The sequence below is a fragment of the Phodopus roborovskii genome, unplaced genomic scaffold (assembly GCF_943737965.1).
Source record: "Phodopus roborovskii unplaced genomic scaffold, PHOROB, whole genome shotgun sequence".
NCBI classification, from domain to species: domain Eukaryota; kingdom Metazoa; phylum Chordata; class Mammalia; order Rodentia; family Cricetidae; genus Phodopus; species Phodopus roborovskii.
In genome coordinates this window covers 1,549,966-1,572,274 of record NW_026126511.1, presented here as the reverse complement: position 1 = coordinate 1,572,274, position 22,309 = coordinate 1,549,966, and the positions used below count along the sequence as shown (strand labels likewise).

Here is a 22,309-nt window from a genome sequence, read left to right as displayed (position 1 = left end):
CATTTACAGATAAGGGGAGGTACTGGGATTGGTTTATCTCAGGTGAGCAGATTTTCAGGCAGTGTACTTTGTTTATATGGAAATAGACTGAATCCTGCCTGCTTAACTCCTTCTGACCCGTTACTTACTGGGTATTTTGGTACTAGAAGTTCTGCTGGCATTTGAGGTGACATCGTATAACACGGGTATTCAGTACAGAGCAGGACTTTTCCAGTCATTGCCGGTGGAGATTAACTGTGAAATGCTTGGCTGTCAGAGCTGAAGGACGGCTCTGACGGGGCCTGAGTGGGAGGACTGGGAAGGCCCTAAAAAGAATAGCATTTAGATGGGCGTAGAAGCCCGTCACAGCCAGGTAGTGAGAGAATAGTGTGTTTCCTATAACCTAGAATGTCCCCCTTGTGCTCCCTGTCACCCCTTGAGTGTTCCTTCATTCCTTCGTTGGTTCAGTTTTCATGCAACTGGCGCTTATTGAAAGGCTGGAGCATATAGGCTTTGGCTAGGCATTTGAAAGATGTTGCCGAACAGATTAGACAATAAATTCCAGCCTGGGGCGCTTACAGAGAGTGGAGTATTCAGCGACACAAGGTTGAAACACAATTAATACACCCTGCTTCTTCTTGGTTCAGTCAAAAGCTGCATGCTAAGCAGAAGCAGCTCTGGCACACACCTGTAGAAGCTGAGGCAGGAGGAGCTGGGTCATCTCTTCCACTAACTCTACAAAAGGGTAGCCAGAGTGAAGTCCTCCACCTACTTCCTTACTCCGTGGCTAAAGCTGAATTTCCTTCCTTCCTTCCTTCCTTCCTTCCTTCCTTCCTTCCTTCCTTCCTTCTCACATTCCTGTCTCTCTCTCCCCTCTTCCCCTCCTCCCTCCCCTCCCTCTTCCCTTCTTCCTTTCTTAATTTCTTTCTTTAAAATTTCATTTTATGTATATGGGTGTTTAGCTCACATGTATGTCCATGCACCATGCTACCTGTGTGGCCAGAAGAAGACATCATGTCCCTTGAACTAAAGTTACAAATGGTTGTAAGCCACCAAGTGGGTGCTGGAAATTGGACTCCAGTGATCTGAAAGATCAACAAGTACTCCTAACTGCTGAGCCATCTCTCCAGCCCCTTGTTGAGTTTTGTTTTGTTTTTTTTTAACATGGCCTGTGGGTACTTTCCATGTCAGTGAGGCTCCAGCAGTTGGTGCTCCCCTCTGCTGTCATTTGTTAGCACTCCGTTGAAGCATTTGAGGAGAGTTCCAGGCATCTGTGATTGAGTAACACATCCCACCATCACAGTGCCTCTTTATTACTTCTGTGGAATACGCATCGCAACATTGTTTATTAACTACTGTGTATCACACCTAAGGTCTGGCTGCTTGCTCTCTTAGCTTGTGAGTTCCATGAGAGCTTGGATGGTGCCTGCCTCCTCTCTGTGTCTCTAGAGCCTTGCTGGTGGCCAGTCTTAGCAAGTGTGAGTTGATGAAAGCCCAGAGAATTCCTCTCTGAGCTTAGCCAACAGAACAAAGGCTGGGGGAGCCTGCGGTTTTGGGTGAGGCTGCTGGCTATTCGCAATGGGCTGGGCTTGGTGCTGGGGCTTGAGCAGGCACAGGGGACACTGAAGCTTAGTCTAGGAGTCTGAACTTTGATCTAAGGCAGTAGCCTGCCATGAAAAGATTTCAGTGGATTTTAGGAAAACTTTCTTTTCCTCCTTCTCCTCCTCCTTTGGACTTGTTTTAGACTATCTAGACATGGTCTGGCTATAATTTATCATTCTCCCGCCTCAACCGCCTGTACACACAGGTATGTACCACCATACCTCGTTACTCATTTGTTTTGATAACGTTTAATGCATTGGCAATTGTTGCATAATTAAAACAAAAAAAAAAACTTTTAGGCATGGCAGATTTTGATTTTAAACCATGAAAGTGTAATGGAGGACAGAATCATAAATCTCGCAGTAAATCTTTGCCAATTTCCTAAGAACATAAGTGTTAAGTGGCTGTCCCCCATCACCCCAGCTTGCCACAGGACTGCTGGGCCTTTAAACTGTCTGTATAGATGCTCCCCTGAACCCTCAGAAGCCTGCAAGCCACGTGGAGTGGAGTGTGCTGCTGCTGCTGCTGCTGGATTTACTGTGTCTGCCCGGCATCTCTTTGGCTTTAAGCCCAGCACAATTCACTGTCTTCCTTCCTAGGGAGCTGCTGAGTCTCTGGGCTTCTGGGCTGTGTCGTAGAAGGCCCAGCCAGGAATGGCGTTGCCTCTCACCCTAACCAGTTCTTCTCCCTTCCCGGCCCCTCTCTGTTGCTACAACAACTAAGGTCCTTGGCAGTTAAGGTTTCCTTCTATGTTGGTTCTCTGCTGAATTTTTTTTTTTTTTCTCTTTTTGTTTTGCCATAACACTGAGCTGTTTTTATCCCTAGGTTTCAGATTTTACTTCAGCAGGGTCCTTTTTGGATTGCCTAAAACACTTTTTCCTCTCTCTCTGCCCGTTTCCATGACATGTTCATATCAGTTCTCAGTTGACTTGCTTGTCTGCTAGACTTTCTGTTTCTCTTTGTGGGCTAGGACTCAAGAAGGGCAGAAACCAGGTTGCATGTGCTGCTGCTAGGAAGTACTTATTGGATTAGCGTCTAAAACATGCGGATTGTAATTCCTTTAAATGGCTATTCGGTACGCCGTTTCCATCACGGTACTGTTTATGTATTATGTATGAAGATTCACTGAATTGTTTTCCAGATGTTTTGCCTCTCAAAACATCACAATTGAAAATAATAAATTCTAAGGTTTTTTTTTTTCTTTTCTTTCATGCATGTGAAGGAGGCATACATAGGATAACTTTCCACAAGTAAAATCTGTGGATGAAGAGAGACAGGTTCTCCACGTGTGATAAACATCAGCAGCTATTTGCACAGAGGTTGCACGCTTGCTTTGACATTGTAGTGTGAAGTGTGAAGTCACACCAGTCTGTCTGCTGGATCCGCAGTGGGATCTCCTGCATAACTTCCACTATTGGAGTGATGGCTGAGCTGGGTGTGTCTTATATAATCCTTTAGATTTGTTTTTTCTTCTGAAGTTAGTCATCTGTTTTTCTGACAGTTTGCGAGTCTTTCAAAGCGTTATTAAATGCTTTATTCTATCCATAACCCTGTAAGGAAGTTCCTTGGTATCATATGTTAGTACCATTGACTTAGAAACTGTCTAGAGTTTTTATCTTTTCCAACTGAACGTTATGTGGCCTATAATATAACTAAATGTGCTGAGTGCATTTAGTATTTTTAAAGACACTAGTAATGTTTTATAATGTCTAGTACACAATAGATCTTCAGCGATTTTTTTTTTTTTGGCTCAATGAATGACAAATGAAAATTTAATATTAAGGTAATTTGATTTTATCTGAAAGTTCATGTTACAGAAAATGATTTTCATAGTAGGAAAACTTAAATATATGTATGCCTTAGTGAAAAGTTAAGTTTGCTTTGTTGCATATATGTTTTATGTTTTTCCTTTATACACACAATAAATGACAGTAGTCTACAGAAGGGTGCATAGAATGTTGCAGTGGGAAGGGAACTAGAAGACAGCAAGGAGATGGGATGCAGAAAGGCCATGGGTGTACGTGGGAGATTCTACCAAAAAAAAAGTAAAGAAAAGGTGGTTTTGTGGCATATAAGGGATTTGGGGACGTTTTGCCGTGTATAAATATAATTCTCCTTACGCATCTGTATCACACACGTATATACATACCTGACAAAATGGGAGAAATGGATTCTGGGTACTGCCCTTTAACCTTGCTTTAACCTTGCCTGTTAGCAGTCCCTGGGTCCCAAGCCTTTAAGCTTGCAGTTTAATTTCTCCAAGACCATCTTTGGCAAATACACCATTCCACAGCGACTGCAATGTTAAAAGTTTCCTTGGAGCTGATTATAATCCCGTCCTCATCAGCCCTCACTCTTCCTGTATTTTGTTCAAGAGGTACTAATTGTTCACATTTGGCAGGTTTAACACTTCCTGACGAGAGGCTGTTAAAGGCAAGTATTCCCCAATAACTGTCACTGGCTGGAACAAAGAACCTCCCAACTTAGTGTGCGGAGACCATGAACATTATTAAATGACCCTTCTGTGGATTTTTATCCTTTTAAACTGAAATTTGGGGAGTGCAGAGTCAGTGTAAACAGCAAGGTGTAGGAACATGGTAAACACTGAAGTTTTTGAGGGTTGTGCTAGGTAGAGATTTATCTCTGACTTGAAAACAATTGTTATTTGGAAAATCTCATTAGCAGATGTGACTGCTCGGAGAAAAAAAGACTTAGAACTGATGTCGTTTTCAGGATTGCTTTGAACTTAACAAGCTCCTATGTGTGGAGCAGACGGGCTAATGAAAGGAAATTAAATTTCTCTGACAACTTCCCCTGCCAGCCTCCTTATTCGGGGATGCTGTTGGGTACCAAAGACCTTTAAGGAAGAATTTCTTCTCTTTCTTTTCTTAAAAAAAGTGGACATGAATGAGTCAGTGATTTAACCCCAGCCCCAGTTGGGGGAGGAGGATTCTGTTGTGATTGCTCTTCATTTTAAATGCAGTAATTTAAAAGCTTAAAAAAAAAAAAAAAAAAAAAAAAAAAAAAAAAAAAAAACTGCCAGATGCCAGATTTTACCTGAAGGTTTTGAATCTGTGTAAAAATTTCTGCACACTTATCAACTGGTGGTTGTAGAACGTGGCAGGCAGCTCACATTGTGTCACTGGATTACAAAAATTAATCGAATTGAGAGAGTGGCTTGAAGTTCAGAATTCTCTTTATCATTGGGTGGAAAAACGTGTCCGTGGAGTCTGTACGGCACGCGTCAGGATCACGGTAGATGGATGGCTTAGGCTGGGGCAGTTTTTAGATGCTCTGGGTTTCAGGTGTCACTGGTGAAGGGGGCGTCAGTAAACACTGGCCTTGGGCTTCAGAAAAGAGTCCTTCCTTTGCTCTTTCAGGCTGCTTCCCCTCCACGGTTTGCTCATTGAGTTTAACGTTTTAATTTATGTACCTAGCTACAACTGCACAAATATAAAATACGTACCTGAAAAAAAGGGGGGGGGGTTAAAAAAAAGATAATGGAAATCACAGAGGTTTTGTCTTTTTAAAAACAATTGCTAATTTCTAAGGGTACTGGACATTTACTTATTTGTAGAAAAATCAATGGAGCTCCTCCCAAACAATAGACAGTCAACTCCCCCTGCTGACAGAATCCAGGAAAACACGGTGTGTAAATAGACAAGCAGGCTGCAGACAAGCTTTAATGATCTGATTTACGATGGAGTATTGATTGTAAAAAAAAAAATCTAAATTCTGCCATTAAATTCCAGCAACTGCACCAAATCATTGGCAATTCTGGTCATGTTTCCTGCCAGCTCATTTCAAACCGCTTTGAGTTTCTTAATATAATAACGACGAGGGAGAATTTACATTCTACTTATGGTATTAATTTTACATTTCTCTGAATGAAAAGGGTTAGAAGGTTGTAAAATTGAACATTAAATGAATCAGAGGAGACAGTAGTGCAATATACGACTGCCCTAAAGACATTGTGCAATGCCTCATGGGATTAATGTTGGGTCTCATTTCCTGCCTTTACAGGATGCAGATGAAGCTGTCAGAATTGCAAGGGAAATTGGTAAGTCCTTAAATTAACTTTGGTAGTGTTTCTGTGTCTTTCGGCAGATACGGTTGAGCAAATGTGTAATAAGCAATTCCCATAGAGCAAATAATATTTTAATAGTTTTCAGTTTCTGATTACTTGTGGCTCTGGAAGAATTTATCATTCGAATTACCATATTCTATTATTAAAGTAGAATCTGCAGTCATTTGATCTTAGCTCTAGCTCTTTCATAAGATGAAATCACTAACTAATTAAAACAAGTAATTGTCCGAAGAGTCCTGAAGATTGGATACAGTTTGTGTTTGTGTGTGAGCAGCTGAATGTTATCTGTTTCAACGTGCAGGACATAGCACACATGATTCAAATTAAATTGTGCTTGATGGCCTTGTTCGAGTTTTTACCTTTTCCTAGAATGTTAAATACCAACTTAATAACCTTGCTAGGGAAAATATAATAGAAAACGAGAGGCAAGAACTGGACATCCTAAACTGGAGTGAAAGGAAAACCGAGGGACATTTTAAGGATGTTGTATATTAAATTTCAAACGTATTCCTTGTGCTCATGAACCCAATTGTATTTGGAGTGTTTGCTAATGGAAAAACCCAGAAAGGAGAACAAAGCTCTGCAAATGACATGTTTACATCCCATAAAAGCCGTAGATAGGCAAGGGACACAGAGCTACGTAGCACTCACAGACTTACTAATACATAACACAGCACTGCTGAGTCTCCTGGCTCAGGCCGTCCAGCATCCTACATACTAATATCTTTGTAGCCTTGTTTTCTCACTGTGGTTTGTTACTTAGAATTTTTTGTCTATGGCAGAAGAGCATTTGATTTGGCAAAGTGCATATAGTCATGATGTGTAGAAACATTGGTCCAAAGTGATCATGGCATTAATATATTCTTACAAATGGGACAAGCTAGCATAGAGTTCCTCAGTCTAGTGTTCTCTCAGCTACCTGTCATAGAGTTCTTTTGTGTCTCATTTCTGTTGGGGTATGGCTAAATTGTTCTGGTTTTGCTCATTATTAACTGCTCTTTGTTGTTTGTTTTGGAAAACTGCCTTGGATTTAAGACCAGTACATATAATATTTTATTTGTTGACAACATTTCTTATTGATTGCTTCTTTGAAGTTGCCAACATGTTCACAGTAAGACTTGCTAGGTTTCATAATGCTGCTTGCTATCTGTGGGTTAAGTTGTCGGTATCTTCCATTCCCCACGAAACACCCGATTGGCTTCTGAGACTCTCCTAAAGTAGCTTAGTTTTTTATTCATATACTTTCAAACTCAAAATGGTTTCTTTTTAGTAATAGCTTAGATATTACTACCCATCCAACCATCTATGATAATATTATTTTGTAATAGACAGTATATAATATTAAATTGTAATATTTATAGGGATTTTAGGAAACAAAAAGAGCTTAGAGGGATAATCCAGAATTACATGCCTGTGCCATGCTGTGAATCATACATCTTCCACTCAAGAACACTCCCTTTGGTGTAACAGTGGTGTACATGCTTAGCCTTTGCTCCCTTCCATCTTTGTTTATAACCTGTGGCTTCTCAGCAAACCTGTTGACCACCGTCACTGAGCTGCTCAGTATTTGGAAGCTGATCTTCAGTGTCCTCTCCGACTGAGGCCATCTGAGCTCCATTCAAGCCTCTCTCTTTCATGCTTGGGTGGGGCCTTGATGACCCCCCCTCTTCCCAGTGTTCATTCTCTTTTTCCCCTTGCTCACTCTCCTTTGTGAAGTCCATGTGTGCGATCGTCGGTATCAAATAGAAGCGCGTAGTGCCCTCAGTAGACCGGAAGGAAGAGAAGCCATCAAATTTGAAGTGAAATGAAACACAGCAAAAAATGTTGGCTCATCAGCTTTATAAGGCTTTAGGAATTTCCCAGAGAACCCTTCCAAACCACACAGAAATCTCCCGTGAAAGCCCTTGCTTTCCAGAATCAATTACACAGTATTCAGGTGTGTGTGGGTGGTAGGGTGTGTGTGTGTGCCGTTTGGTGATGTATCAGGTTTTTTTCTGCTATTGTTGAGGTATATCACACTTTTATATTATGATTGGGATGGCCATTGTAAGTTCACTTCAGAGTTGAAGTAGACATTGAGTCCTTGGGGGGAACAGAATTATAAACATATCTTCAAACCTTTTTGTTGTTGTTGTTGTTTGCCAGTTTCTAACTTTTCTCTTGTGACTTGTGCTCATAGATTCTGTTTTCTTTCTCTTCTTCTGTGTTGCTGGGGAAGCAAGGCCTGGGCCTTAAACTGCAAGGCCCACACCCTACCAAGGAGTTGTGCCCTCTCTGCCCTGTTCACAGACTCTGTCTTTTCCCTCTTTTTGTGACATGGGGCGAAAATAAAAGTTGTATGTGCTTTCCCTCTCCCGAGTTTGTATTGTTTTACAGAAGTACCTTTATGCTGCTACAGCTGGAAAGTAGCTACTGGACACTGTAAACGGAGTTCTTAATTGGTCTAGATAATAAAAAGCCAGAGTCAGATAGAGAGGGAGATGCTGAGAGACCAGAGAAGCAGCAAGCCACGGCGCACCTTAGCGTCTCAGCAGACAAGAGAGCATGTTCCTGTTTCCTCCTGCTTATGTTCTGTTTCCACCCAGCTACCTCACTTCCTGTCTGTCTGGACAGACCTCCAGACCTCTATGGTTAGCTAGTGGCAAGCTCCATTCTCTGACCACCCCCCCCCCAGACAGGCTTTATTTGTTCAAGCAAGATATCCCCACAGGACACTGTCGTATTACTACTACTGTTAAAATATAGCTGTAGCTCCAAATTTGGAATGTTTTTTTCCATGTGCCATCCACTTTGGAAATGGTATTTCTTTTTATTATTAAAGTTTTTCTTATAATTAGAACTCATATTTTGTAATTTCTAGAGGTAAGTTCTGTTTCTTTTTTCATATGTTTATGCTACACTGTCCTGGAAATGCTATTTCCATTGCCAATTCTTGGACTTAATTATTTTCATTTGCATTTATAGAAAACTAAGGAATGGAGCAGTCATTTGCTCAGTATTAGCATCTTTTGATTTAAAGGTAAATTTTGTTGGTTCAAAGACCGTGTTTTTTTTTTTTTTTAATTATAATTTGGCTAAACTTATTGTGATTTGGGAATGACTACAGTTGTGTGAAATACTATAGGTACTTAAACCTACTATTTGTGGAATTAAAGAAGGAGACAGCCTCCGATGATTGACAGGGTGAGAGACAGTTCGGACTTCGTGCATGTCACTTCCGCGGATTTGTTTGCGGACTACTTTGCCTCCCTCATTCACAGTCCTGTTTTTGCTGGGTTTTTTTCTTCTGTGACTTCAGGGTTTATGGATGGGGGTTGTGGGGTGGTGTTGATCTCTAGCTGTCTTAGCCCCAGTAAGCTTCATCCCCCCCCCCCCCGATGTTGTGGTGCCTCAGTCACGTTGTTTTCCTCGATGACCTGACCGCGCTTTCAGGGCCTCAGAGGAAGACGAGAGAGAGTCTGGAGGGCTTCCTCACATCCTGGCCCCGGTAAGATAACTCCTCAGAATCTTTCATATCGTGGTGTTTGTCCCAGTCATGACGTCTTCCGGCGAAGACGTTTCTGAGTAGTACTCACACCAGACTACAGCCTACAGACTACATTCTTAACTTTCCCCAGCTCCTTATTGTGACACTTTCCAATCATCCAGAGCCGTAGAAAGAATCTTGCAGTGCATAGTATATACTCAACTGTAAACATTTGGCTGGGTTTTCTCACCTGCCCTATGCTAGTCCCATCTCACTTACATGAATATTGTGTGGGACTAGAAGATAATTTTTGGGAGTCATTTTTTTTTTTTCTCCATCTATGGAGGGTACTAGGGATTGAATTTATTTAGGTCATCAGGCTTGGGCGGGGGGGGGGGGGGGGGAGGCATGCATTGTTGCATACAAATGCGCCACCTCACCAGCCCCTCTCTTATTTTCGTTGCTAGTTAAAGTTCATGTGCTATCACTAAGTATTCTAGCACACGAGTCATTAACTGAGTTCAGTATCCGTGTAGCATACGACAATGTGAGCGCATTTTGTATGCATTGCTGACTTTGACGTATGTGTACATCTCTACAACCCTAAACCGTACAAGCGTTCAAAACCTACTGCATTCTTTCACTGTTCCGTCTGCGTCAGTCTGTCTGGCTTCCCACCAGGAACCTGGAGGTAATCGCTTCTAACTCCTAAGTAACTATTGCAAAGAGTGAAAATGGACTTGTAAAGAATTACTCAGAGGAAAAAGAAATACCCAGTTGCGGCGTGTCTCGCATAATGTTGTCCTCACTCCGAGGTGCTTCTAGATTCACCTTCACGCATTGTCCTTTGCGTAACATAGTGTGGGGTTTTCTGCAGGAGGTATGTTCTTTAAAACGTGTTTAATTACATTTTGATCGGCTGTGTATGTGCGCTTATGTTTACGTGCGTGTGAATGGCAAAGGACAACTTGTAGGAGTCGCTTTCTTCTCCCACGATGTGGGGTACAAGTATTGAACTTGGCTTATCAGGCTCGGAGGCAGCAAGCAGCTTTATCTGTGGAGCCATCCGGCTGGCCTAGGAAGTAAGTTCTATTTTATTTTATTTTATTATTTTTTTTAACAACTGGTTATTTTATCTTCATTGAGTCTCTATTTTAGTAGAGTTGATTATTTCCTAGCGTTTCAGACCATGTTTGTTTGTAAAATGGTGGCTTCCTACTATCTATTACTGGTACTGATTATCAATTATTTCAGGGTGCCCTTGTGGTCCTTAGGATTGGTAAACAGAAGTTTTTAGTAAGTAGCAAACATAGGGGATATTTTACTAAGCCTTACTGCTGCTTATCTGATAAGCGACGAGCCTGGCTTCATGTGGTTCTGGAACTTGTGTTTGGTCTTTGGTGCTCCTGCCTGTGTCTCTGAGCACACAGGGCTGCCCTCTGGCTCTCTGTGTGTCCTGACCATCCTTCCTGGACTCCTGTTCCACCTTCCTTTTGGTGTGCTATGGCATTTTAAAAAGTAGTTCAACAGGAGAATTAATTATCAGTGTCTAAGAGAAAAAATATTTAGCTAATCTTGAAAGCCTTTATTTTCCTTATTTCATGCTGGTTAGTACTATATTTTTTCAAAATTTTGACTGGGCTGAAGTTATACTGAAGAAATCTCTGGAAAAAGATAATTTATGCTTTCTCCCTGATCTTGTTTCCGGATAATTTATTTGGTAATTTGATCTCCAATGAAAGATATATTTACGACCTAAGATTTAATTAAAAATGCTTAAATTAAAAATTATATTGTAGGATAAGATGTTAAAATATTCTTTGCGAAGTCCATTAAAGAATCAGATGTTCAGTGCTGGGGATAATCTCTGAGGGGGGAATCCTGTAGCTAGCGCAAGGCTCTTGATGTAGTTTCTAGTTCACACACACATACGTGCACACACACACACACACACACACACGCACACACTCACATGCACACACACATTCACGCACACACACGCACACACTCACATGCACACACACATTCACGCACACACACGCACACACTCACATGCACACACACATTCACGCACACACACGCGCACACACACACACACACACACGCAAACGCCCAGGGATGTTTCTGTTTTTCTACCAAAGTAATGCAGCCGCGTGAATTTAGAACGATGCCCCTGTGAGACGGAAGTGTGGGTTCCGTGTCCTTTTTTTTCCTCTCTCACCATCAGCTGTGTTACTGATATTTCCCTACGCACAAATATAACTGCTCAAGTCCTGTTTGTGTTAGCATTGCATTTGCTTTGCCCCTTTTGTTTCAGGCTTTCTTCTTCCTTCCTTCCTTCCTTCCTTCCTTCCTTCCTTCCTTCCTTTCTTCCTTTCTTTGTCGTCCGCTCTTGCATGCCCCCTGTTCCTTCTTCCCTGTCTTCACTCTGCTGCAGAAAGACTGTTTAACATCATTCAGGTGGGAACACGGAAGCACACTGGCCTGCGTTTGGAAAACTTCCAGTATGTGAATGTCTGTTCTAATCCATACACCCCAGTGCACTGATTTCTGGTTCCTGTCGCCCAATTAGATCTACCAGCTTTTATTTGTCCAAGCAGTAGGAGCTAGGCCACCTAAGTCACTTTTTCTGTAATGGCTACTCAGTTTTCTCTGCCAAATTACTAGTGTTCAGTATTGGTTTATTGTACTTTATAACACTTTTTGTTTCTATCTTTACGTGCACAATGTTGATGATTTCTTGTTTAAACTGAGCAAATCTGATCTATTATAATTAATACTGTTAACAAATAGATAAACATTACATGTAATATTAGAATAGTATTTAATATACTAGCTGTACATATTTATATAATTAACCAAAATCATTCTTATTAGAAATATAAATATATCAATACATAGTTATTTTTGTACATCTAAGACCAACTGAGGAAAGACAAATATACGCCGCATTCACTCTAATTTTTTTAAATCATTTTTCTATTTGGCAAAACACAAAATTCTTTTTTAAGGGGACAGTAGTAGTAGATTTTGCCTCTATGATTATTGTACATTGTTTCTTCAGTTCTCTCTCTCTCTTTCCTCTCTCTCTGTGAGTGTAACAGAGAGATGCCATTGCCTCCCGAGTGTTGAGGTTGAGGCATGTACCACCATGCCCAGCCTAGTTCCTTATGTTTTATTGGAAACTGTAGTAAACTCCACCCCCTTTTCATTTTTAATTAAGTTGGGTCTTCTCTTTCTTTTGGGCTAATTTGGCTATGAACTTGTTAATTTTACTTATTTTTTGAAATACCAACTGTTAGATTGTCCCATGTATCCTTTAGTTTCTATCATATTCATTTCTACTCTGATCTTTATTATTTCTTGCCTTCTACTGCTTTGGGGTTTGAATTCTTGATTTCTAGTCCTTGAGGTGTGTCATTAGGTTAAGAGCTTGATACAATTTTAAAGTAAACTCTCACCCATAAACTCAGAGGGCATTTGTGGGACTTCCGTAGCTGTGTCCCAATGTGTGTTCAGTTTTGTTTGATTAAAAGTTTCTTCCTGATTTCTTCAGTGACTCAAGGATTTATTGCTCAGTCTCCAAGTATCTGTGTGGATTCTATAGATTTTCTTACTACTGACTTCTAGTTTTATCACACCGATCTTGTAAGACAGAAGCCGTGATTCATCTGTGTTTGCTAAGACTCGACTCGATGCTGAGAATGAGCTCTATTTTAGAGTAGGGCCCATGGGCTGGCTGCTGAGAAGAATGGGCATCCTGTTTCTATTAGATGGAATAGTCTGTATTCATCTGTTTAGTTCATTTGATCTACAGTGTGGTTTAAATCTGAGTTTTCTCTGTTAGGTTTTAATTTTGATAACATAGCAATGAGAGTGAGGTATTGAAGTAAGCCACTATTATTGTAAAAATACTTACCTAATTTTTATGTTCATTAGTGCTTGCTTGTGAAATTAGGAGCCCACACTTGATACACATGCATTTACAGTAGTAGCTCTTCTTGATTGATTAATTCCTTTTTATTAGTATGTGGTGACCTTCCTTCTCATTTCTGTCTAATTTTGGTTGGAAGTCTCCTTTATCAGGTATCAGAATAGCCATGCCCCCTTGTTTTTGGAGTCTGTGCATCAATGGTAGAATTCTTCCCATCCTTTGACCCGCAATCTTTGGTGGAGTCTTTAGCAGTAAAGCATGTTTCTTTCTTATAATATTTTCTTATTTAAATTTGAAACAAGCTTGCTTTACATATCATACTCAGTTCCCCCACATTCCTATCCTCCCCTGTTCTCCCCAAAGCACATTTCTTAGGAACAACAGAAAGCTGGAACATTTATATTTAATGTTTTACTGAGAGGTGTTAACTATTTTCTGTGACTTTTGTTGGTTGAGTGGGTTACAGTTTGTTCTTTTACTTTCTCGTTGTGGTGTAGGGGTTTCGCTGGCTTCCGGGGTAGGTAATGGATTTTTCATAGCTCTCCTCCCTCAGCTATCCATCCCTCTTGAGAAGCTCATTCTGTCCTGCGCTCTTGTGGTTGAAATGTTTTCGTCTTTCTTTTTGTGTAGTAATTTATGCTTCTTGGTTATCCTGAACCCCTTCGGCTTATGCCTGAAGTGTTCTGTTTCTCTGTGAGGTTTAAAAAATAGTGTGGCTGGATAATAGCAAACTTGGTTGGAGGTTGTTTACTCTCAGGGCCTAATATGTATAGTTTAATACTTTTCTGGCATTGAGAGTTACTGCTGAGACAGCTAATGCCATTGTACGCTCTTGCATTTGTAGGTTAGCTGAAATTTGCCCCTCTAAGTAAAGCTTTTAATATTGTTTCTTTGTTTTGTATTTTGGAATTGTGCATAATATATTGTAGAAAGGTTCTCTGGTTGTGTCCATTTGTAGTACTAAGTGGCTGTTACATTTGAACGTTGACAGGCTCTCACTAAGTAGTTCTTGCTGGCCTGGATCTTACCATGTAGACCATGCTGCCCTTAAACTCACAGAGATGTTCTACCATGCCCAGTTGAATGCTTAATATTTTATGCTCATTTCACACCTTCACTGTTTATCTCAGTTTTATTTTTTTAATTGTGAGTCTGTCTTCCTGATGAGTTTTTTGATGTGACAGATACATTCATTTATATTGTATTTCTTATTGATTTAGCATTTGGTCAGTTTTACCTTCTATTTCTGATATTTTTTTCTTCTACCTAGTTTAGTTCACTTGTTATAGTGTCTGTCCACTGACCTGTTTAAAAAAATTATTCATTTAAAATTTTCATGGTTTCTGCAAAAACAAAACAAAAAAATCCTAATTTCTCTGATGAAGTTTTCTTCTATGTTGCCTATGTTGCTGACTTAAACACACACACACACACACACACACACACACACACACACACACACACACACACTTCTGTCTTAGTTAGGGTTTTAATGCTGTGAGGAGACACCAAGACCATGGCAACTCTTATAAAGGAAAACAGTCCAGAGGTTTAGTCTACTATTACCATCATGGTGGGTAGCATGACATCACACAGGCAGATGTCTAATCCTTTCAAGTAATGCCATGAGCCTGTGGGAACCATGTCCATTCAGAACACCACACTTTCTGACTTCACTATCTGTTTTGCTGACTTTTTCTCTGTGTCGCTGTCTTCCTAGGCTCACATTTAATCTATTTCCTTGTTTTTAATCCTCTGTTTCGGCACTGATCGTTTTGACAAGGTAACTTTTGAAATCTGCCTGGTGTCGGTCCCATTCCTTCGTCCCTGAATTTGGTAGCGTGGGGCAGTCATGTGCCTGGCTTTCTCATGCTCCCTTCATTTCCATGTTGGCTATCTGGCTGTCTGGCTGTTTGGCTCGCTGTCCTGGTTTTGGGAGGAATCCCCCTGAGCAGCCTGCTCTTTTTGGCTTTGCTTTTGCTTTCCAAGACGGGGCCTATCTGTGTATCCCTGACTTTGCTGACCAGGCTGACGTCGAAATGGTGGGTGATCTTTGCTTCCCCTCCCTGTTGCTGAGGTCACAGGCATGTCCCCACACCCATGGAACAGATTAAAGGCCCAATTCTTAGCACACTTTTCAAAAAGCAGCACATTTGTCTTTCAATGAGCCGTGCAGCTGACATAGCGTTTGCTTCATTTCTCCGCATGGTACATCTTCTTTTTGTTCTTTGCCTGGTTCTACTTCGTTTCCTCATGGATTTCCAGTACACTCTGTATTTTTCTCTTTGGGATAAAAAAAATCCCCTTTTTCTTATTCCGACTTTGTCCTCCATTGGCTCACACAGAGGCATCCTCCAGATTGCTATCTTACGGAGAGGTTCAAGTCATAGTCACAAAGGGGATTTATTGTGTTAGCTCATACAACATGTCCTGGGTAGGCCAGGAATGGCTGCCTCACGCTAGAAAAGCAGAGAATGTATGTGTGCTGGCTGCCTCAGTGGGACAAATCCTGGAGCTCCCTGGCATTAACTCCACACTGGACATTCAAGGAACCTGGGGTCTGGGGACATCATTAGCAGCCACTAACTCATGCAGGATGAGGAAGCGAAGGCGGCAGCTCACACGGCTTTTTCTTCCTGGACCTATGGGCTGCTGCTCATTGGAATGTGCCCCTACTTTGAAGGCAGCTCTTCTCCCTCACAGGCAGCCCAAAGGCGTGTCCCTCAGCCGCTTCTAAATCCTGTCAAGTTGTCGGTCAAGACCAACCCTTCAAAAAATGTCACGAAGGGCATCTCCCCCTGCAGCAGAGATAAACCAACTCTTGAAAAGGGCAGATTAACTGTTTTACATTAAACCGGACATAAAACAATCTGCAAAACGCAGCATATAACACCCAGTTTCGCTGTAATTCAAGCACAGGACCTTCACCAGGGATTTCCTTCCTGTCTGGGATCTTCTTTGTTAAGGCTTTTGTTTTCTTCTCTGGGCCCCATTGTCCATTATCAGGCGCTATTCTGTCCATCTAGAGACCTCTTCTCCCTGCAGCCTCTTTTATTTCTTTTCACTTTGAACCTTTCTTCAGGAAACAAAGGCCTTTGTAGGTTTCCCCAACTGTTTCAAAAAGATAACTTTCCCACCCAGCAGTCTTATTTCACTTGTAGATTACTGATTAGTACTACTAAATCTGGAACCGGACATTTCCCAAGGAATATTTTTGCTTTTGTCTTCTTTTTTACTTTCCTTTCCCCATTAGTTTTTATGCCATGTGAAAATTTGGCATAAGAAACTAAAGTTAAAAATCTACGTAATTTAAAAATGAAATCACGATTACATTATCATTTAGGTGTTTTATCAGCTTTTTAAGTTGGCTGGTTGTGGCCCCCCCCCCACCCCCATGCTGGCTGGTATTTGCTGGGAGAGTCTGGTGGTTTATCTTGTCCTCTGTGGGTAAACATCTTATCATCAGCTGCTCAAGAAAGGTGGTTCTTTTTGTAGTTGGCACCCGCAACTGGAGGGAAAGCCTCTGAGCTCTAGACTTTTTCCGTATCTTCTGATTCCAACTCACGGTGACTCAAGCTCTAGAACAAACAGGTCTTTGTCTTTCTCTCTTGTGACTGGCCACATCCAAATCACAGCCGTCTGTCACAGTCAGTAGCGAAGCTGTGGCAAGGCAGCTCATTCACTGTGAGGCACCGAGGTTCTTCTCCATGCGGAATTCCGCAGCCATCCTTCCTTAGGGTCCATTCTCGGTTGAGTTTGCCGAGGCTCGACCCTTAGCATTTACGTTCACGTAAAACATCAGTTTGTTCAGGGAAGTCACTTTAAGAAAAGAGTAAAGCTGGCCACTCTTAGGGGCATCCTTCTCTGTTGACAATTGTACCTGGGCGCACGCACATGGCTCACGAGTAGAGAATGTGAGGATTTCTTTTTGGAGGTACTCATTTACCCATAGTTGTGCAGGTGGGAGATAAGGACCCCAGAGGCTGTGTTGCAGCTGGAGTGTTGGGGAGGTCCCTGGTGTCTGTCCCAGATGCATCCAGTGATAAGGCTGCAAGATTGTGGAGAACAAGGGCTGGCACTGTGTGTGTGATCCTAGAACCAGGATGGTGGGTAGACTGAGGCTGGCCTGTGCAGCTGTGTAGAGAGTTTTAAGCCTGCATGACCACATAGTCAGACCCTGTCTCAGAAAACAAACACCCAAGAATGTTGTTGTTTTGTGTGTGTGTGTGTGTGCGCGCGCGCGTGCGCACGATATATTTAAAAATGCAAAATTAGAAGTGACCTCCTAGTATCAGAAGGGAGATTGCCTCCTTTTAAAGCTTCAGGTACTTTGTATTTGTTGTGATTTGGAAGGTGGTTCTGTTTCCAACATGTCAACTGAAGAATGTAAAGTTAGACAAGTGCATTACAGACAAAAGCCTAACCCAGGAGGGAGTTCTTTAGTGGATTAAAAAAAATAAGAGGTTGTCTGTGGAAACTGCATGTCTTAACTAGGTAACAGAGAGTTGGCAATGGCCATCATTCTTGTTGGTAATTCCTAATTTTTTTTAAGTAATATTGACTTTCACTAAATCCATATTTTTCTTCTGACTTCGAGTTCTAGGCATTGCATGAGTTAACTTACCTAGAATGTCTAGACACAGTGCGATGGTAGGAGAGGAGCTAGGCTGCTTCATTCTGTTATCGTCTGTGTGGAATGGCTTTCTTTCTTAAAATGCGATGGTGTCACCTGACATATGATGACTTGTACAGCTCTACAAACTGAGCGCAAGACCTTTCTATAGTCTCAGAGTGTAGCTCATAGTTTCCCCTCTCCTTCCATCGTCTTCTTTTGAAGACGAGTTAATCTTTATTCCTGTGCTTGCTTTTTTGTGAATTTGTATGCACCACATGTGTGCAAGAGCCCTTGGAGGCTGGAAGAGGACCCTGGGTTCCCTTGAACGGGAGATAAGATGGGCTGTGGGTAGCTTAATGTGGATGCTGAGAATGGAACCCAGGTCCTTCGCCATAGCAGCAGGCTGGCTGAACGTGCAGGCCAGCCCCACTGGTTGAGAGAATGCCCCCCAGCCCCGCCCCGCCCCGCCCCGCCCCGCCCCGCCCCGTGCTTTGCTCTTGAAAGGACGAATAAATGTAGATGGAACTGATAAACATCTCCTTGGTGGGGAATGGTGATGGGTCATTTGTCTAAAACGGACCGCAAGTTGTAGACAGGCTTTTGCAGGCATGCCAGTTTTGAGTTTCATGTCACACTTACTCTCTCCTACAAAGCAAACATATATTTTTTTTTTCAATATGATTCCTTTGTGGACACTCGTGGTGGCTGTAGTACCTGTGCACTGTAACAGCGGACACTGTGCATGACCCCAGGCAGGGCCCAGCATGCAAACCTCCCCTTGCCTGGCCACCTATGCCCCTGCTCTCATTTCCTAGACCCTCCCTTGTCCCCCTCACCTGTGTTCTGCTCCTGTAGCTCTTGCCCCGAAATGTTGAAAGGCTGCTTCATAGTGTTTCATAGTGTCGCTGAACTGACCCTCCCTGCTGAACCCCTTTTCCCTCCCTCCCTCTGCTCTTCTGAACTCCAAGTATGAAGTTATTTGTGTCCTTTGCTTTTTCTCTTCTTGGATTATAAAGTCCGCTCAGTAGGGACAATACCTTTGTGTTTCTTCTCTTGGGTTGTTTCCAAAAATGCTGTCCCCTATAAGCTTAGCAAAAGGATTTTAACGGGCTTAGTCATGAAATACTGGAGAAGCAAGTGCTTCTGTTTTAAGTAAACCGATGGTGGCATTTTGTGTGTTGGGGGTCAAAGGTCTGTGACATTTCTGTTCCCTTTCTTCCTTTTTTCCTGTCAGGGTCCCACAGCTAGGGTTGAACGTTGTTGCGGAATCACAGGCCGGGAAGGGTCCTCTTTGGCTCACTGACTGCTTCTTTCCCCAGGAAAGATGATAACAGATGGGCCTACTTGTGTGACTATTTCCACGGAGTTTCCAGAGAAGCCTTAAAGGAGACGGACTTTTCTCTTTTGGTTTATTTTTATTTTGAGACAGGATCTGACTACATAGCTCTTGCTGTCCTGGAACTCGCTCTGTAGACCTGGCTGGCCTTGAGCTCACTGATATCCACCCGCCTCTGCCTCCCTGCACATTAGTGCAAGAGACTGTAGAGTGATGACTTATGACTTTGTGTCTTCTCATATAACTGTAACTGAAAATGGCCTTCACCGGATCCCTGGCTTAGTATCTTCATGGCAACCTGTTGAATGTATAGAGGAGTGTAGTAATAGCATTGTCTCCATCGTTAACAATAAACTCTGGCTCTTCTGGGAAATAGCCATGCTCCATTCCCCCCCCCCCCCAACGCTATCCTGCCAATTTTTCTGATAAATGCTGCAGGCATTCTATGTGAAACTAATTTGTTATGCATTCAGGTGGCAGTCTTCAGAATCACAAGTGTGTGTGTGTGTGTGTGTGTGTGTGTGTGTGTGTGTGCTGCATAAACTGCTTTTATCATGGGCTAATTCATACAATGTTTCTAATTTTGGAATTGTCTGCCAAATAATTTGGTATTTTTGTTTTGTTTGTTTAGCTTTTATTTTATTACTTGGGAAGTATATTTGTCCATACAAATACTGTCCCTTTAAAATGCTCGTCCATTTAGATAGTAAGGTCATTACATTCGTACTGTTTCTGTAACTCTGAATAAAGGAACTTTTAAATAAATTATTGTCGTCTGTGTTACTGAACATGTGGTCAGTTGTCATGTTCATACACCCACATGATCAAAGCCTGAGCATCTGTCTCCTTCTTCCCCGCTGTTAGGCTACCCTGTGATGATCAAGGCCTCAGCAGGTGGCGGTGGGAAAGGCATGCGCATCGCTTGGGATGACGAAGAGACCAGGTGAGAGAGAGGCTGCCTGAAATATACTTTTGATGAAAATTGCAGTTACCAGAGTTTTATTAAACTGACAGGTAAACAGATACCCAACCCATAATGGAGTAATTACAGTGACCATCTAATCTTTACTTCTTGGACGGGAGAGAAATTGATGCTGGGCAGAAATCCCTCAGTATATTTTGAAGATAATTATCCTATTACAGGAAGTTTTTTTTTTTTTGAAACAAATTTTTGTTTTACATTGGTAAAGGGTTTTGTTTTTATGATGTATTTTTTAAAAATTAGAGTTGTTCTGTTTTCTATGCAGAAATCACTAACATCTGGCCTTATAATTTACAGTGTGGCCTAAGGATTTGAGCCAATTTTATTTAATCCCAGTGTGCAATTATTTTGATCATTTTTAGTGTGGAGGATACTGTTTTCCTTCTGAGTTTGAAATTGCCATATGTCTCTTATATATGATACATTATGTTATAAATTTAGAATACTTTTTAAAACTAATTTTGGAGGTCAAAAGTAATCTGTGTCATTCAATAAGGCTTTGATTTTTTTTTCCAAACGCACAGTTGGTTAAATCTCTTCATGAATTTTCCCAGCAGCCACAGCATTTCCCACCTAGATTACTTGAGTTTTGTGCTTTGGAAGTGGTTTGATAAGAACTTTGCTAAGGAGCTCCTGGAGGGCTGTCCTGTCCTGCTCAGAGAACCCCAAGTCTCCAATGGCTCAGAGAGCACAGCTGGGGCCCTAAGCTCTGACAGAGAACTCCCTTTGTGTGAATAAACAGCACTGTCAGGCAGCTGGCCCTGAGCTTGGCCCTTGGAATTTCTCCCTTGCCTGTAGACTTCTTCACCAGGGCACTGTCTTTCTTGGCCAATTTTTTCCCCCTGTCTTTCTTATAGAGGTAAATACATTTCTAAGGAAAGTAATGGATCAGTGACATGAATATCAGTCATAATGGGACTGACTAATGCAACCAATTCGAAAACCAAGAAAGGCTAGGCAGATGGCTTGGTCACTAACTCGCTTATATGTAAGCATGAAGGCCTGAACTGGGATCCCCAGAACTTATATTAAAAACAAACAAACAAACAAACAAACAAACTAAAAAACAAAACTCACAAAGCCAAACTGTCAGAAAAAGAAAACAGGAATGATAGTTCAGACATCACTCTGGAGGTGGAGAGGAAAGACATAAGATGGTTAGGGGGAACTAGACACGAAAATAGGAGGATCGGGAGTTGAGGCTACATTGACAGTTAGGTCACTGAGGGTTACATGAGACTCTGTCCTTGGATCGGAGTGGTCCTGGGTGGGGTAAAGCCATATCATGTAAGCTTTTGAGAGTTTGTCTGGAGGTTGTAGCAGGGGACAGTGGCAGCAACTCGTCTATGAAGAGCAGTCATTGGTGAAGGTCATCCTTTTTTGACCAAGTGTGTGGCTTTGAGAGGGTTGCATGTGGAGGAGGGGAGGGGAGGGGAGGGAAGGGAAGAGGGGACATTTGCTCACACCAGCCAGGTCAACTGAGTCAACCCCGGTCATCGATAGGGTGTCAGATATCACAGCCAGGTTTGCCTTTCATCCTACATAGGCTCTTGTGGGCATTATGTGTGACACCAGAAAGGATTGACAGAGCCACAGCAGAGAAATCAACAGATCTTGGCACTATGCTTTTTAGTTCTAAAAATATTCTAAGACATGAAAAACAATATGATGCCCTTCATGTACATATCACCCAGGCCGGTCAGTGGTCAAGATTTTGGGTGGAATAGGGAGATGGATGGTCTAATAGGGAAGGGTGCTTGTGGTGCGAACATGAATAGTGAGATTGTAAAAGCCCAGGTGGGGTTGCATGTGCCTGCCATGCTAACAATCTTTAGGGCGGAGACTGGAGGATTGCTTGGACCTCCTGGCCATCATCCCAACTCCAGGTTCAGGGAGAGACCCTGTCAGAAGGGAATTACGGAGATGATAAAACATGACAGCCAGTGTCTTCCTCTGGCCTCCAGGCACATGCATGCACACACTCGTGAACACACATCACACACGTATACACATGAATCACAACGTCTTCTCACATAGGTCGGGTAATGTTCACTCTGGTAGAAGTCTCCTTGGTCTGAAGGTAATGGGCAGAGTCATGTTCTGGATCCAGGGAGCTAGTGAGGAGGTGTCTGTAATGACTGTGCTGGAAAACGGGGCTGGTGGCTTTCACCCGTGTGACAGGACGGATCGGTGAGAACGTGAAGTCAGGTGTACAGACTTGTGCCTATGACCCTCGTACCTGGGGATCTGAGGAAGGAGTGTCTACAAACACTGCGTAATGAATTTGAGTCCAGCATCGGCTAGGAAA

At 42.1% G+C, this 22,309-nt stretch overlaps 1 protein-coding gene across 2 annotated transcripts in view; it reads left to right on the top strand.

Moving 5' to 3' along the window:
- Pcca (propionyl-CoA carboxylase subunit alpha) overlaps positions 1-22,309 on the top strand; it is a 281,942-nt gene that overhangs the window by 83,945 nt on the left and 175,688 nt on the right. For both annotated transcript variants that reach the window (XM_051195193.1, XM_051195192.1), the window contains 2 exons: positions 5,605-5,641; positions 19,884-19,962. In XM_051195193.1, the coding sequence (XP_051051150.1) occupies positions 5,605-5,641; positions 19,884-19,962 (116 nt within the window). The remainder of the gene's footprint in view (positions 1-5,604; positions 5,642-19,883; positions 19,963-22,309) is intronic.